This window comes from Sinohyriopsis cumingii, unplaced genomic scaffold, assembly GCF_028554795.1.
Source record: "Sinohyriopsis cumingii isolate HCF-2022 unplaced genomic scaffold, ASM2855479v2 utg002522l, whole genome shotgun sequence".
NCBI lineage: Eukaryota > Metazoa > Mollusca > Bivalvia > Unionida > Unionidae > Sinohyriopsis > Sinohyriopsis cumingii.
In genome coordinates, this window is record NW_028316237.1 from 1 (window position 1) to 12,040 (window position 12,040).

Consider the following 12,040-nt stretch of genomic DNA (forward strand, 5'->3'; position numbering starts at 1 on the left):
TGTTTGTGCAAGTGTTTGTGAAGTGACTCAGATTATCTGTAGCTGAATGTCGTAGATACGTGTGAAAAAGAACTGCTTGTAAATAACGTGGTTAAAAATAAGAAGTGATTAGAGCTATATCTCGGTCGGACGCAAATGAATCACAGATGTTAGGCACTAAATATATTTTTTAATTAAAGAAAGACCTGGGAACATCATTTAATTGCAGGTCATCAAATCGTCATTTTTTGGTCCGTGCTAAGATACACTGATGTTTTTGTGCTTTTGTACAATAATTGGAATTCAGTTAGAATAGCAAATATATATAGGTACTTTTAGGTTTAAGATTCTCGGTAGTCATTGAATTATAAATACTTTTAGACTAACAGAATAATGCGGAATTGTGTTTTATTTACCTCTTTAACATTACAGTGAATGTGATGGGTTGGGTAAAGAACTCAAAGTACTAGAATAAATGTGGGTATTTCGTCGGTAGTTTATATGTTGCTATGGTTTTAAACATGTCTTGATGATCTTATTTTCCATAAAGAATAAAACATTCAAAATCCACATGATTGTGTTTAAATGAAGAGTTAATGGATAAAATATCAATATGTTTTACATGACTGCACTATATATTGATAATTCGCCAATATGACCTATTCTGAAGTATAGTTTATATATAAACTATATTTTCAGCATGGTCGTGGGAGTTAAAGCATAATATTAACAACCATCCTACCATATCCAAAATATTAAATTTGATCTAGTTTATCAAGAAGCAGGGTTTGTGACGTACATTGTTTGTAGGGACATAAAAGATAATCAAGAATGACCTTCCACAAACTCTGATTTGATAAGCAAAGATTTATTTGTTTAAATTTATAGTAATTATTGTTGTTTTAGTATTATTAGTTATTAGTAGAATCACACCATATACCATTACACCGAGAAAATAGTTACACGAGAAGGAAAAGAAGAAATGACTTTATGATTGATTTTATCTCATATGATGAAACTGCAACGCTATGCAGGGAATCATTTCGTTTTTAATGAGCGCAAAGGCCTATGTAAATGTTTAGCAAGAACTTGAATGGTGATCTCTATCTGACCATCTAGGTAAATATTTATATACCAGATTGTTTAAAATATATTTTTGACAGAAAACAGCAAAACTATACAATTTGTTTTTTGTTTTTGTTTTTTGGTCCTCGTTTATTGTTCTTGTCATGTATCTATAATTTTCGTGAACATTGGACCATAACGATCAGAAAGCACTAAGGCATGTTTTTCATGGTCCAGTACGGGTCACCAGGGGATCTGGAATATATATATATATATATATATATATATATATATATATATATATATATATATATATATATATATATATATATATATATATATATATATATATTGGCATAATCGAGTTATTGTATCCATATGCAACATTCCTTACAGGTTGTGTTAAGATGGAAAAGGAGAACAACACGTGGGCTAAACAGCTACAACAAGATATGGAGAGGTATGCAAAGGATAAAGTATGTATGTGTTCATCCATTGGTGGATAGTACATACAAATAATGTTCAGGTGTAATTGTATTTCACGTTGTGTCACTTACTTTGATCGATAAGTTATACAGCTGCAATTAAAAAACCCAAGGTTAATGCATAGACACACGTACACGCCCACAATCGTTCCCCCCACACACCCACCCCTACACACATACACACATAAGATGACAAAACATGCTCGTTTCAGTTTAATACGTTAGTTCATATAGGACATATGTATCGCGCATGGCTTGCTCTTATGGGCATACTCTACCACACATATACAGCAATTAGAATCAATGGCCTCAAATTTATTTATTAGATGGTTAAGATTGTTTCTCTCTATGTCTTTATCTTTACGTATCTTCTTCGAAGTCTCTCCTTTTTAGTACGAAACCATCGTTTCGTCGAATGTAACACAGAAGACGAAGTTTCTCATACATTTTTGAAGGCCCAGTCTGTGACCTTTTTCTTGTTGAGTGCATGCAAGTCGCAACCTTGCTTTGGAATGTTTTTCGGAGCAAAAGGTGCAGACAGGAACACCTTCTACACATTAGTTTACTTGAATAAATAATTTATATATAAGACAGATTGCAAATAAAATAACCAAAAATGATTAAAAGTTAAAAAATAAATTATTATTATTATTATTATTATTATTATTATTATCATTTTTATTTATTATTATTATTATTATTATTATTATTATTATTATTATTATTATTAAAAATAATAATTATTTAATTAATTTATATATTTTTCCCAGAGAGGCTCACCAGGCCAAGACAAAATGGGATAAAGATTACAAGACAATGACTAAAAGTCATACAAAGGAAAAAGAGCTTCTGGTTAATACTATCGAAAACCTGACGGCGGAGAAAAACAATTTACTGACAAAGTAAGATCATATTTTGTTTGCAGATATATGGTATATGTGAAAGAAAGTCTTTTCCCCTAGTAAGGTTCTGAATATGGGACTTTTTATGGACGGGAACTGCAAGTTTCAAAGATAAATGAAAACACAGATCCAAAATTCCGCGTGTGTCATATACTTGTTTTTAGAGTTGGGACGCCGTCGGGAGCAGGACTTCGTCAGTAATGCGAAGTATAAGAGGAGCCTATTATTTGAGCTCTATTTGAAATAGCAGATAGAGAAAGTAGCACTTGTTTAGATGAACGTATCCAATACAAATTTTGAGCCAGAACAGACAACTAAAGCAAGATAATATATCCGAATCGCAATTACTTTAGTAATGCGAATTAATCAGATTGATTAAATTGTCGCCAAGGCCAGAGGAATCATTTAACCACACATCAGTGGGTACGTACGCGTGGTATTTCGGGAGGTGCATGTCAGTCTTGGCGTGTCTTGCACCAAACTACCACCATTTTCGAGGCCGGAATTATCTTTCGATACCTAAGTGCAATTCCACCTCGATCCATTATTTCATGTGAAGAGCAATAACAATCGCTCCGTCGAATTTGCCACTCAGAATGTTTTATGTGAAGTAGACAGACGAAAAATAGGTCAGACCATACCGCCAGGGCCTGGTCGACATATAGTTTGCTGCCATTTACTTTCTCGTGGAATTTAGCGACACAGTAAAATTCGACAGTTGCAATTTTGGATACCGAAGTTAGCGTATTTAACATGGAAAATGGTTTATATCCACTAAGCATGCGCAACAAAGTAAGGCTTTACAATGTTAACCTATTGATGATGGCCGAGTTGGAAAATTACTACCTTGTGTGGACAAAACAAAGCCACATGGTATTTAGTCACACCAAGTGCAAAATTAAGATACACCGTTGCTGATGGTGCCTGCACGCTTCCAGTCGAGCCTACCTGCTTGAAGCCTAGTCGATAGATTGATGGGTTTCAAGCTAAACGTAAACAAAATTAATTCTTTCGTTCCAGAAACACCACTGCCAGACACGTGTTTTACATATAATCTATGCATATTTCAATGCACCAAGGTGCCAGTCGCAGTTCTCCATCCCTGCAAACAGAACAAAAGCAAGACACAAAAATGTGCTGCTACGGCCTGTGTAAGAGCCAGTGTTATAAAGTGGAAAGGAGGCCATCGTTACCGTCATCGGGTCTAAAGAGCGAGATGGCATGGAGATCAATGAGGCACTCAGTAATCCTGCCCCGATCTACTTTAATGTAAGCCTTAGAGGGAGCTAATGATTGTCAAGTCTGCAGGTAGAAGTTGGTGGTTTCTGGGCTCAAGGACATTGCCTCTAAGCATCGCGTTGACCCTAGGGAAGAATATAACCTCAAGGTGCGCATCAACCGAAACAATTAAACCCCGACATTTGTACGTTTTTGAGCAACTACATATGCTTACTTCACCTAAACAACCTGGCTGGATAGGCCAAGATGTAATACGTTAATTATAAGCAGAGAAATACGCCTTGTGGGATCACAACAGTCATCTTGTACATATGAGGGCGTTTATCTGGACATCGGTCAAGAAGCTCTTCTACATGACATAAACTACTCCCAAATGATCAGCCGCTATTTATCACCTCCATCAAAATGTAGTTGGCAAGTTAAATGATTAGCACGTATGACTTTCTATCAATGCGTTTGAAAGCCTTTTCCCTAAGACATCATCAAACTGACGAGAATTTTTTTTTACAAGTAAACAAACAAACTGAGGCACGACAACTATTCTTTGACCCTTACCGAGACAAATGAGCTCCACCCCCGCATATATACGCAGCCAATAAAAAAAATTGTGTATAATTCAGAATCAAGAGAAGACCCACAGAGGAACACAGGGACACGATCGTACCGCTCTCCGCTGCACGTCACAAATACAGGAGCTCAGTCTGAACAAAAATCAACTCACTGAGTCAAATGAGAGTACAGTGATCTTGAAGAAACATAAAAGTAGTTTTCAATTGTGGTGATTCTTTACTTTGTGAATTCCTACTTCTTCTCTGCAAATCTTATAGCGAAACTGATTTAAATCTTATAGTATTGATTAGATAATTTAGTTTCTGTACAATCGACAATAACCCATGTGATATAATCAACCAGTCTGTCACAGTTGATATTGCTACTATAAAGAATAATACTTTATCTGGATATTGATTCTACTATTTTCTAATATAATAATTTCTTATATCCGTATCTGATGTTTTATTTTTAATGTACATCCGATGAAGATTGAAAGCCTCCGTACCACAACAGTCGAGTGGAAGCTTTAAAGAAGCAGAACATGTATCAATGTAAGTGTAAATTGGAGCCATTGATAATTGCGGATACGAAAGTCAAGATATATTATATCATTGATCTGTATAGACGATCAAGCGATTGAAAACATGTCCTCTCATTACATTATTTCTACACCAAGGAAAACCCCCAGTTAAAACAGGAAATAAAGATGTATGGATACATACACACCTACATGTTTTCACTCAGATATTCAACGATACTTTCATGCATTTGTGGATGCAAACATAAATACACACACAAATAAATACATACAAATCCTCAGTTTATGTAGATATGTAATCAGATCATGCTGAAACGAATATTAGATGCTGAGACGCATAGGTGTAGAGCTTAGTACTTAGTACAGTTATATATATATATATATATATATATATATATATATATATATATATATATATATATATATATATATATATATATATATTCCCATGCATTCTGAGGAGACTTTTAAATTAAAGCGTTGATTTCGTTTAGATAAATAATTTTCGACAATTTTAACATTTTTCCTTCCGCACCATTTCTATGCAGGTACGAATAACATTCACTATCAAAATTGTTACACATATCAAACAATGCTTATTACTTGTGCTTAAATGTAAGATGGCAAAATACAGCACGATAATGTTCAAGTTGGATAAACATAAAAAAAGAATCGGTTTAATAAGTCTGACTGAATGTAGGGGACTAATATCCGACCAAGTAGAAACTTTAAAATATATTTGCGACATAAGTTACTTTTACCGTACAATGCAAAAAATGTGTCTATAGTCATGATTATCTCTTTTACTTACTGGTTTCGCACAAGAATAATTGTCCTCTATATGACCTTCCATGGACATAGCAAAACAGATATTTTGAGAATATTTACAGACAGAACATTGCATATGCTTCCTTCATTAATACTTTTCGAGTAATTACGTGTGGGTGAGAAAAGCATGTTCGGACATGCTATCCGTAACTGTAGCGAAAACATCGCGCTACATAGGGAAAGTTTTGTGTCGTGAAATATTGATTTCACTGAGCATATGCATGGTAAAATGCATAGTCGTTGTTATATTTCTGATTATGTTTAAATAATGGTGCTAATTAGTATAGTGGTGCTAATTATACTTGAAATGGCATTTCATTTCTTACTTTTCCTCGAGGAAAATGGAGTTGTATTGTAGGAAAGCAACTTAGGTACAAAAATGTGGGTACACAGAATATCGGCTTAAGAAGTAGTTAAACATTGTTTATTACCAACTCTCAAGTAAGCGAGGTTAAGACGTCGTTCAAAGAATAATAAAACATCTTCCATGCAACTGGCAGAAAATGCGGTAGACGCTGACTATACATGCTAAATAATTATGTAAATGGCCATATTATAACATTGATTATATTATTAATTCTGCTGAGAAGAACATATATATGTTTCTTTATATGACACTGGGACAAATGTTCCATTAAATATTTTTATTGATTATATCATGTCAGGGATTGCAAATGTGAGACTCACCACACATATATTTAAAGGTTATAGTCACCTTTTGTTTTGCAGAGGAATGGTGGAACATCATACAAAAAAACAAGCTTGGGAAAATGAAATTTCTGAGAAGGAGAAGGAAAAGGCTCATTGGGAGAGGGAAAAGAATGAATGGGAGAAGGAAAAAGCTAAATGGGAGAAGGAAAAGGCTCAGTCGGAGAAGGAAAAAGCTGAGCTCCAGAGCAGGTATGCGATGTTTGACTTCATGTGAGAAGTCGAGTGGTTTGAACATATGGGAATAATTTCGTAGAAGCCAAAGAACTAACAGAGCCAATAATTTTCAAGAAAAGCATCATTTTGTTTTCTGTGATGCCCATTATTTGTCGACATTATGTCCCATATAATGTTGTTTAATTTTTTTGGTTTTTCTGTTCATCTTATCACCCAGCGAAGCGATGACCTCAAGAAGCTGTACTTTTTCATGTCTTGATCATATTAGTCGAATTTTTAGACGCATATAAACAAATCACAACAACACTTTCTGTCTTCAGATAAAGAGGTGTTTTTACCCATGGGATCTTCTTCTCAAAATCAGCAATTACTTCTGTTAAGAGATTTCAATGACAAAAAAAATCTGATCATATGTCGAAATCTTACCCTAATATTAGGTTGCATGCATTGACAGAACAGAGTCGTCACTATTAAGTGCACTTTTTTAATATATAAGACAACTTAAAAACCTTGACATATGTCATTGTCGATAATAATGTATCTTCGGTGGTAGTTATCACGATATCCTCGAAGATTCAGTACAGTTTCGAAGAGTATCAGTGCGTACGTTTATGCATATCGTTTAGATTTACATATGAGATCACCTGATATATGGTAATTGCATAGTTTTGTAGCTTGCAGTTGTTATACGAATTATAGTTTTATTTTAGCCTTGAAGAGTTAAAACAAAGTCAAGGAAAACAAAAATTCTTGGGCAAAGGAAAGGGAATAAATAAACGAAAAAAAAAGAAAAAAACGAAACATAAGTGAAATACCGTTTCTAAAAAGGAAAGGTGTGTTTTAGTACCACATATATAATATAGTATGGGGAGCGGATACTGGCAAATATGTAAATCACGTTTTGTATCCGATAGCTCGACCTTGTCATGTAGGGGATAATTAGGCATAGATTTATTACCTTCGTAATCAAATGCGTAAGAATACTCGCTGACATGCAGTACGCAAAGCTTTTGCAAACATTAAAACCACATTCCATGTGAAGGTTAAACTTCAGAGGCGTACAGTAAACATACACACACTTTCATTTGTCTAGACTATGTTTTGAATATTATCTATAGTCATCCATATTTATCTTCTCTGCAAATTGAGTTTTGTTTAACTATTTGCAAAATAGTGTTTGATCATTAAATATTGATTAACCCAGTTAAACACTGATTCTGTCAACAACATTCATTTCCTTACGTTACCTCTAATATTACTGATCGGGTGACAAGATTTCAAGCACACATATATTTCATACCGTGATGTAAAAGTTAATAATTACTGTCGCGGACATTGTGCGATTACCGACGTTCAGGATTAATATTTAAAGTTTATCAAAACTATAAACAAGAATATGAAGTTGAGAATACTTCGATATTGATATTGTTATTGAAGTGTATGTGTAATTATGTACCTATGTACTTGATAGACACAACAACTGTAATGTATCCTGCTTAACCCCATTACACTTTATAAATACTACAAACACTATCAAATATGAAAAAACTGGCAAATCGCCAACGCACGGAACCTGTCTGACACAAACGTGACTTCTTTCTAACACGATTGCTTTCTAGATGCATTTCAGTACCTTCAATAAAGCAGACACTAAATTATGGGTCCTTGCTTTATTTGAAATGAAAAGCATACTGTATGGTATCAATAGCCATAATAACGAAGTTCATGCTGTGGAACAGCAATCGTGTTAAAATCGTATTTGTTTTTAGAGTATATTCATTAAGCCACTGCAAAACAATACTAATATTCTAAAGGTTAGCCTTTGAAAATATTACTTCACTTGCTTTCAGGCAAATTGTGGAATGGAATAATTTGCGACTTTACATCGCAAATGAATTAGTACACTAAATGATCACATTCTTTTAAAACAATTAGTATTTTACATTTAAAAAATGTTCAAAAGTAAAGTTATTCTTTCATTCTAAATATGCATGACTAGCCTTGTCTTGAAATTATTTTGTGAACATGCACACATTATATATATATATATATATATATATATATATATATATATATATATATATATATATATATATATATATATATATATATAAGTGTGTTTATGTGTGTTTGTGTTTGTGCAAGTGTTTGTGAAGTGACTCAGATTATCTGTAGCTGAATGTCGTAGATACGTGTGAAAAAGAACTGCTTGTAAATAACGTGGTTAAAAATAAGAAGTGATTAGAGCTATATCTCGGTCGGACGCAAATGATCACAGATGTTAGGCACTAAATATATATTTTAATTAAAGAAAGACCTGGGAACATCATTTAATTGCAGGTCATCAAAATCGTCATTTTTTGGTCCGTGCTAAGATACACTGATGTTTGTGCTTTTGTACAATAATTGGAATTCAGTTAGAATAGCAAATATATATAGGTACTTTTAGGTTTAAGATTCTCGGTAGTCATTGAATTATAAATACTTTTAGACTAACAGAATAATGCGGAATTGTGTTTTATTTACCTCTTTAACATTACAGTGAATGTGAGGGGTTGGGTAAAGAACTCAAAGTACTAGAATAAATGTGGGTATTTCGTCGGTAGTTTATATGTTGCTATGGTTTTAAACATGTCTTGATGATCTTATTTTCCATAAAGAATAAAACATTCAAAATCCACATGATTGTGTTTAAATGAAGAGTTAATGGATAAAATATCAATATGTTTTACATGACTGCACTATATATTGATAATTCGCCAATATGACCTATTCTGAAGTATAGTTTATATATAAACTATATTTTCAGCATGGTCGTGGGAGTTAAAGCATAATATTAACAACCATCCTACCATATCCAAAATATTAAATTTGATCTAGTTTATCAAGAAGCAGGGTTTGTGACGTACATTGTTTGTAGGGACATAAAAGATAATCAAGAATGACCTTCCACAACTCTGATTTGATAAGCAAAGATTTATTTGTTTAAATTATAGTAATTAATGTTGTTTTAGTATTATTAGTTTTAGTAGAATCACACCATATACCATTACACCGAGAAAATAGTTACACGAGAAGGAAAAGAAGAAATGACTTTATGATTGATTTTTATCTCATATGATGAAACTGCAACGCTATGCAGGGAATCATTTTCGTTTTTAATGAGTGCAAAGGCCTATGTAAATGTTTAGCAAGAACTTGAATGGTGATCTCTATCTGACCATCTAGGTAAATATTATATACCAGATTGTTTAAAATATATTTTGACAGAAAACAGCAAAACTATACAATTTGTTTTTTGTTTTTGTTTTTTGGTCCTCGTTTATTGTTCTTGTCATGTATCTATAATTTTCGTGAACATTGGACCATAACGATCAGAAAGCACTAAGGCATGTTTTCATGGTCCAGTACGGGTCACCAGGGGATCTGGAATATATATATATATATATATATATATATATATATATATATATATATATATATATATATATATATATATATATATATATATATATATATATATATTGGCATAATCGAGTTATTGTATCCATATGCAACATTCCTTACAGGTTGTGTAAGATGGAAAAGGAGAACAACACGTGGGCTAAACAGCTACAACAAGATATGGAGAGGTATGCAAAGGATAAAGTATGTATGTGTTCATCCATTGGTGGATAGTACATACAAATAATGTTCAGGTGTAATTGTATTTCACGTTGTGTCACTTACTTTGATCGATAAGTTATACAGCTGCAATTAAAAAACCCAAGGTTATGCATAGACACACGTACACGCCCACAATCGTTCCCCCCACACACCCACCCCTACACACATACACACATAAGATGACAAAACATGCTCGTTTCAGTTTAATACGTTAGTTCATATAGGACATATGTATCGCGCATGGCTTGCTCTTATGGGCATACTCTACCACACATATACAGCAATTAGAATCAATGGCCTCAAATTTATTTATTAGATGGTTAAGATTGTTTCTCTCTATGTCTTTATCTTTACGTATCTTCTTCGAAGTCTCTCCTTTTTAGTACGAAACCATCGTTTCGTCGAATGTAACACAGAAGACGAAGTTTCTCATACATTTTTGAAGGCCCCAGTCTGTGACCTTTTTCTTGTTGAGTGCATGCAAGTCGCAACCTTGCTTTGGAATGTTTTTCGGAGCAAAAGGTGCAGACAGGAACACCTTCTACACATTAGTTTACTTGAATAAATAATTTATATATAAGACAGATTGCAATAAAATAACCAAAAATGATTAAAAGTTAAAAAATAAATTATTATTATTATTATTATTATTATTATTATTATCATTTTTATTTATTATTATTATTATTATTATTATTATTATTATTATTATTATTATTAAAAATAATAATTATTTAATTAATTTATATATTTTTCCCAGAGAGGCTCACCAGGCCAAGACAAAATGGGATAAAGATTACAAGACAATGACTAAAAGTCATACAAAGGAAAAAGAGCTTCTGGTTAATACTATCGAAAACCTGACGGCGGAGAAAAACAATTTACTGACAAAGTAAGATCATATTTTGTTTGCAGATATATGGTATATGTGAAAGAAAGTCTTTTCCCCTAGTAAGGTTCTGAATATGGGACTTTTTATGGACGGGAACTGCAAGTTTCAAAGATAAATGAAAACACAGATCCAAAATTCCGCGTGTGTCATATACTTGTTTTAGAGTTGGGACGCCGTCGGGAGCAGGACTTCGTCAGTAATGCGAAGTATAAGAGGAGCCTATTATTTGAGCTCTATTTGAAATAGCAGATAGAGAAAGTAGCACTTGTTTAGATGAACGTATCCAATACAAATTTTGAGCCAGAACAGACAACTAAAGCAAGATAATATATCCGAATCGCAATTACTTTAGTAATGCGAATTAATCAGATTGATTAAATTGTCGCCAAGGCCAGAGGAATCATTTAACCACACATCAGTGGGTACGTACGCGTGGTATTTCGGGAGGTGCATGTCAGTCTTGGCGTGTCTTGCACCAAACTACCACCATTTTCGAGGCCGGAATTATCTTTCGATACCTAAGTGCAATTCCACCTCGATCCATTATTTCATGTGAAGAGCAATAACAATCGCTCCGTCGAATTTGCCACTCAGAATGTTTTATGTGAAGTAGACAGACGAAAAATAGGTCAGACCATACCGCCAGGGCCTGGTCGACATATAGTTTGCTGCCATTTACTTTCTCGTGGAATTTAGCGACACAGTAAAATTCGACAGTTGCAATTTTGGATACCGAAGTTAGCGTATTTAACATGGAAAATGGTTTATATCCACTAAGCATGCGCAACAAAGTAAGGCTTTACAATGTTAACCTATTGATGATGGCCGAGTTGGAAAATTACTACCTTGTGTGGACAAAACAAAGCCACATGGTATTTAGTCACACCAAGTGCAAAATTAAGATACACCGTTGCTGATGGTGCCTGCACGCTTCCAGTCGAGCCTACCTGCTTGAAGCCTAGTCGATAGATTGATGGGTTTCAAGCTAAACGTAAACAAAATTAATTCT

The 12,040-nt window shown here is 33.6% G+C and overlaps 1 protein-coding gene across 4 annotated transcripts in view; it reads left to right on the forward strand.

The window, feature by feature from the left end:
- The first annotated feature begins 1,453 nt into the window (after positions 1-1,453).
- The window catches only part of LOC149770184 (uncharacterized), a 59,796-nt gene continuing 49,209 nt past the window's right edge, over positions 1,454-12,040 (forward strand). For all 4 annotated transcript variants that reach the window (XM_089949263.1, XM_089949266.1, XM_089949264.1 and 1 more), the window contains exons 1-6: positions 1,454-1,504; positions 2,300-2,431; positions 4,711-4,773; positions 6,318-6,488; positions 10,043-10,105; positions 10,900-11,031. In XM_089949263.1, coding sequence (XP_089805389.1) covers positions 1,497-1,504; positions 2,300-2,431; positions 4,711-4,773; positions 6,318-6,488; positions 10,043-10,105; positions 10,900-11,031 — 569 coding nt within the window. In that variant the 5' untranslated portion in view covers positions 1,454-1,496. The remainder of the gene's footprint in view (positions 1,505-2,299; positions 2,432-4,710; positions 4,774-6,317; positions 6,489-10,042; positions 10,106-10,899; positions 11,032-12,040) is intronic.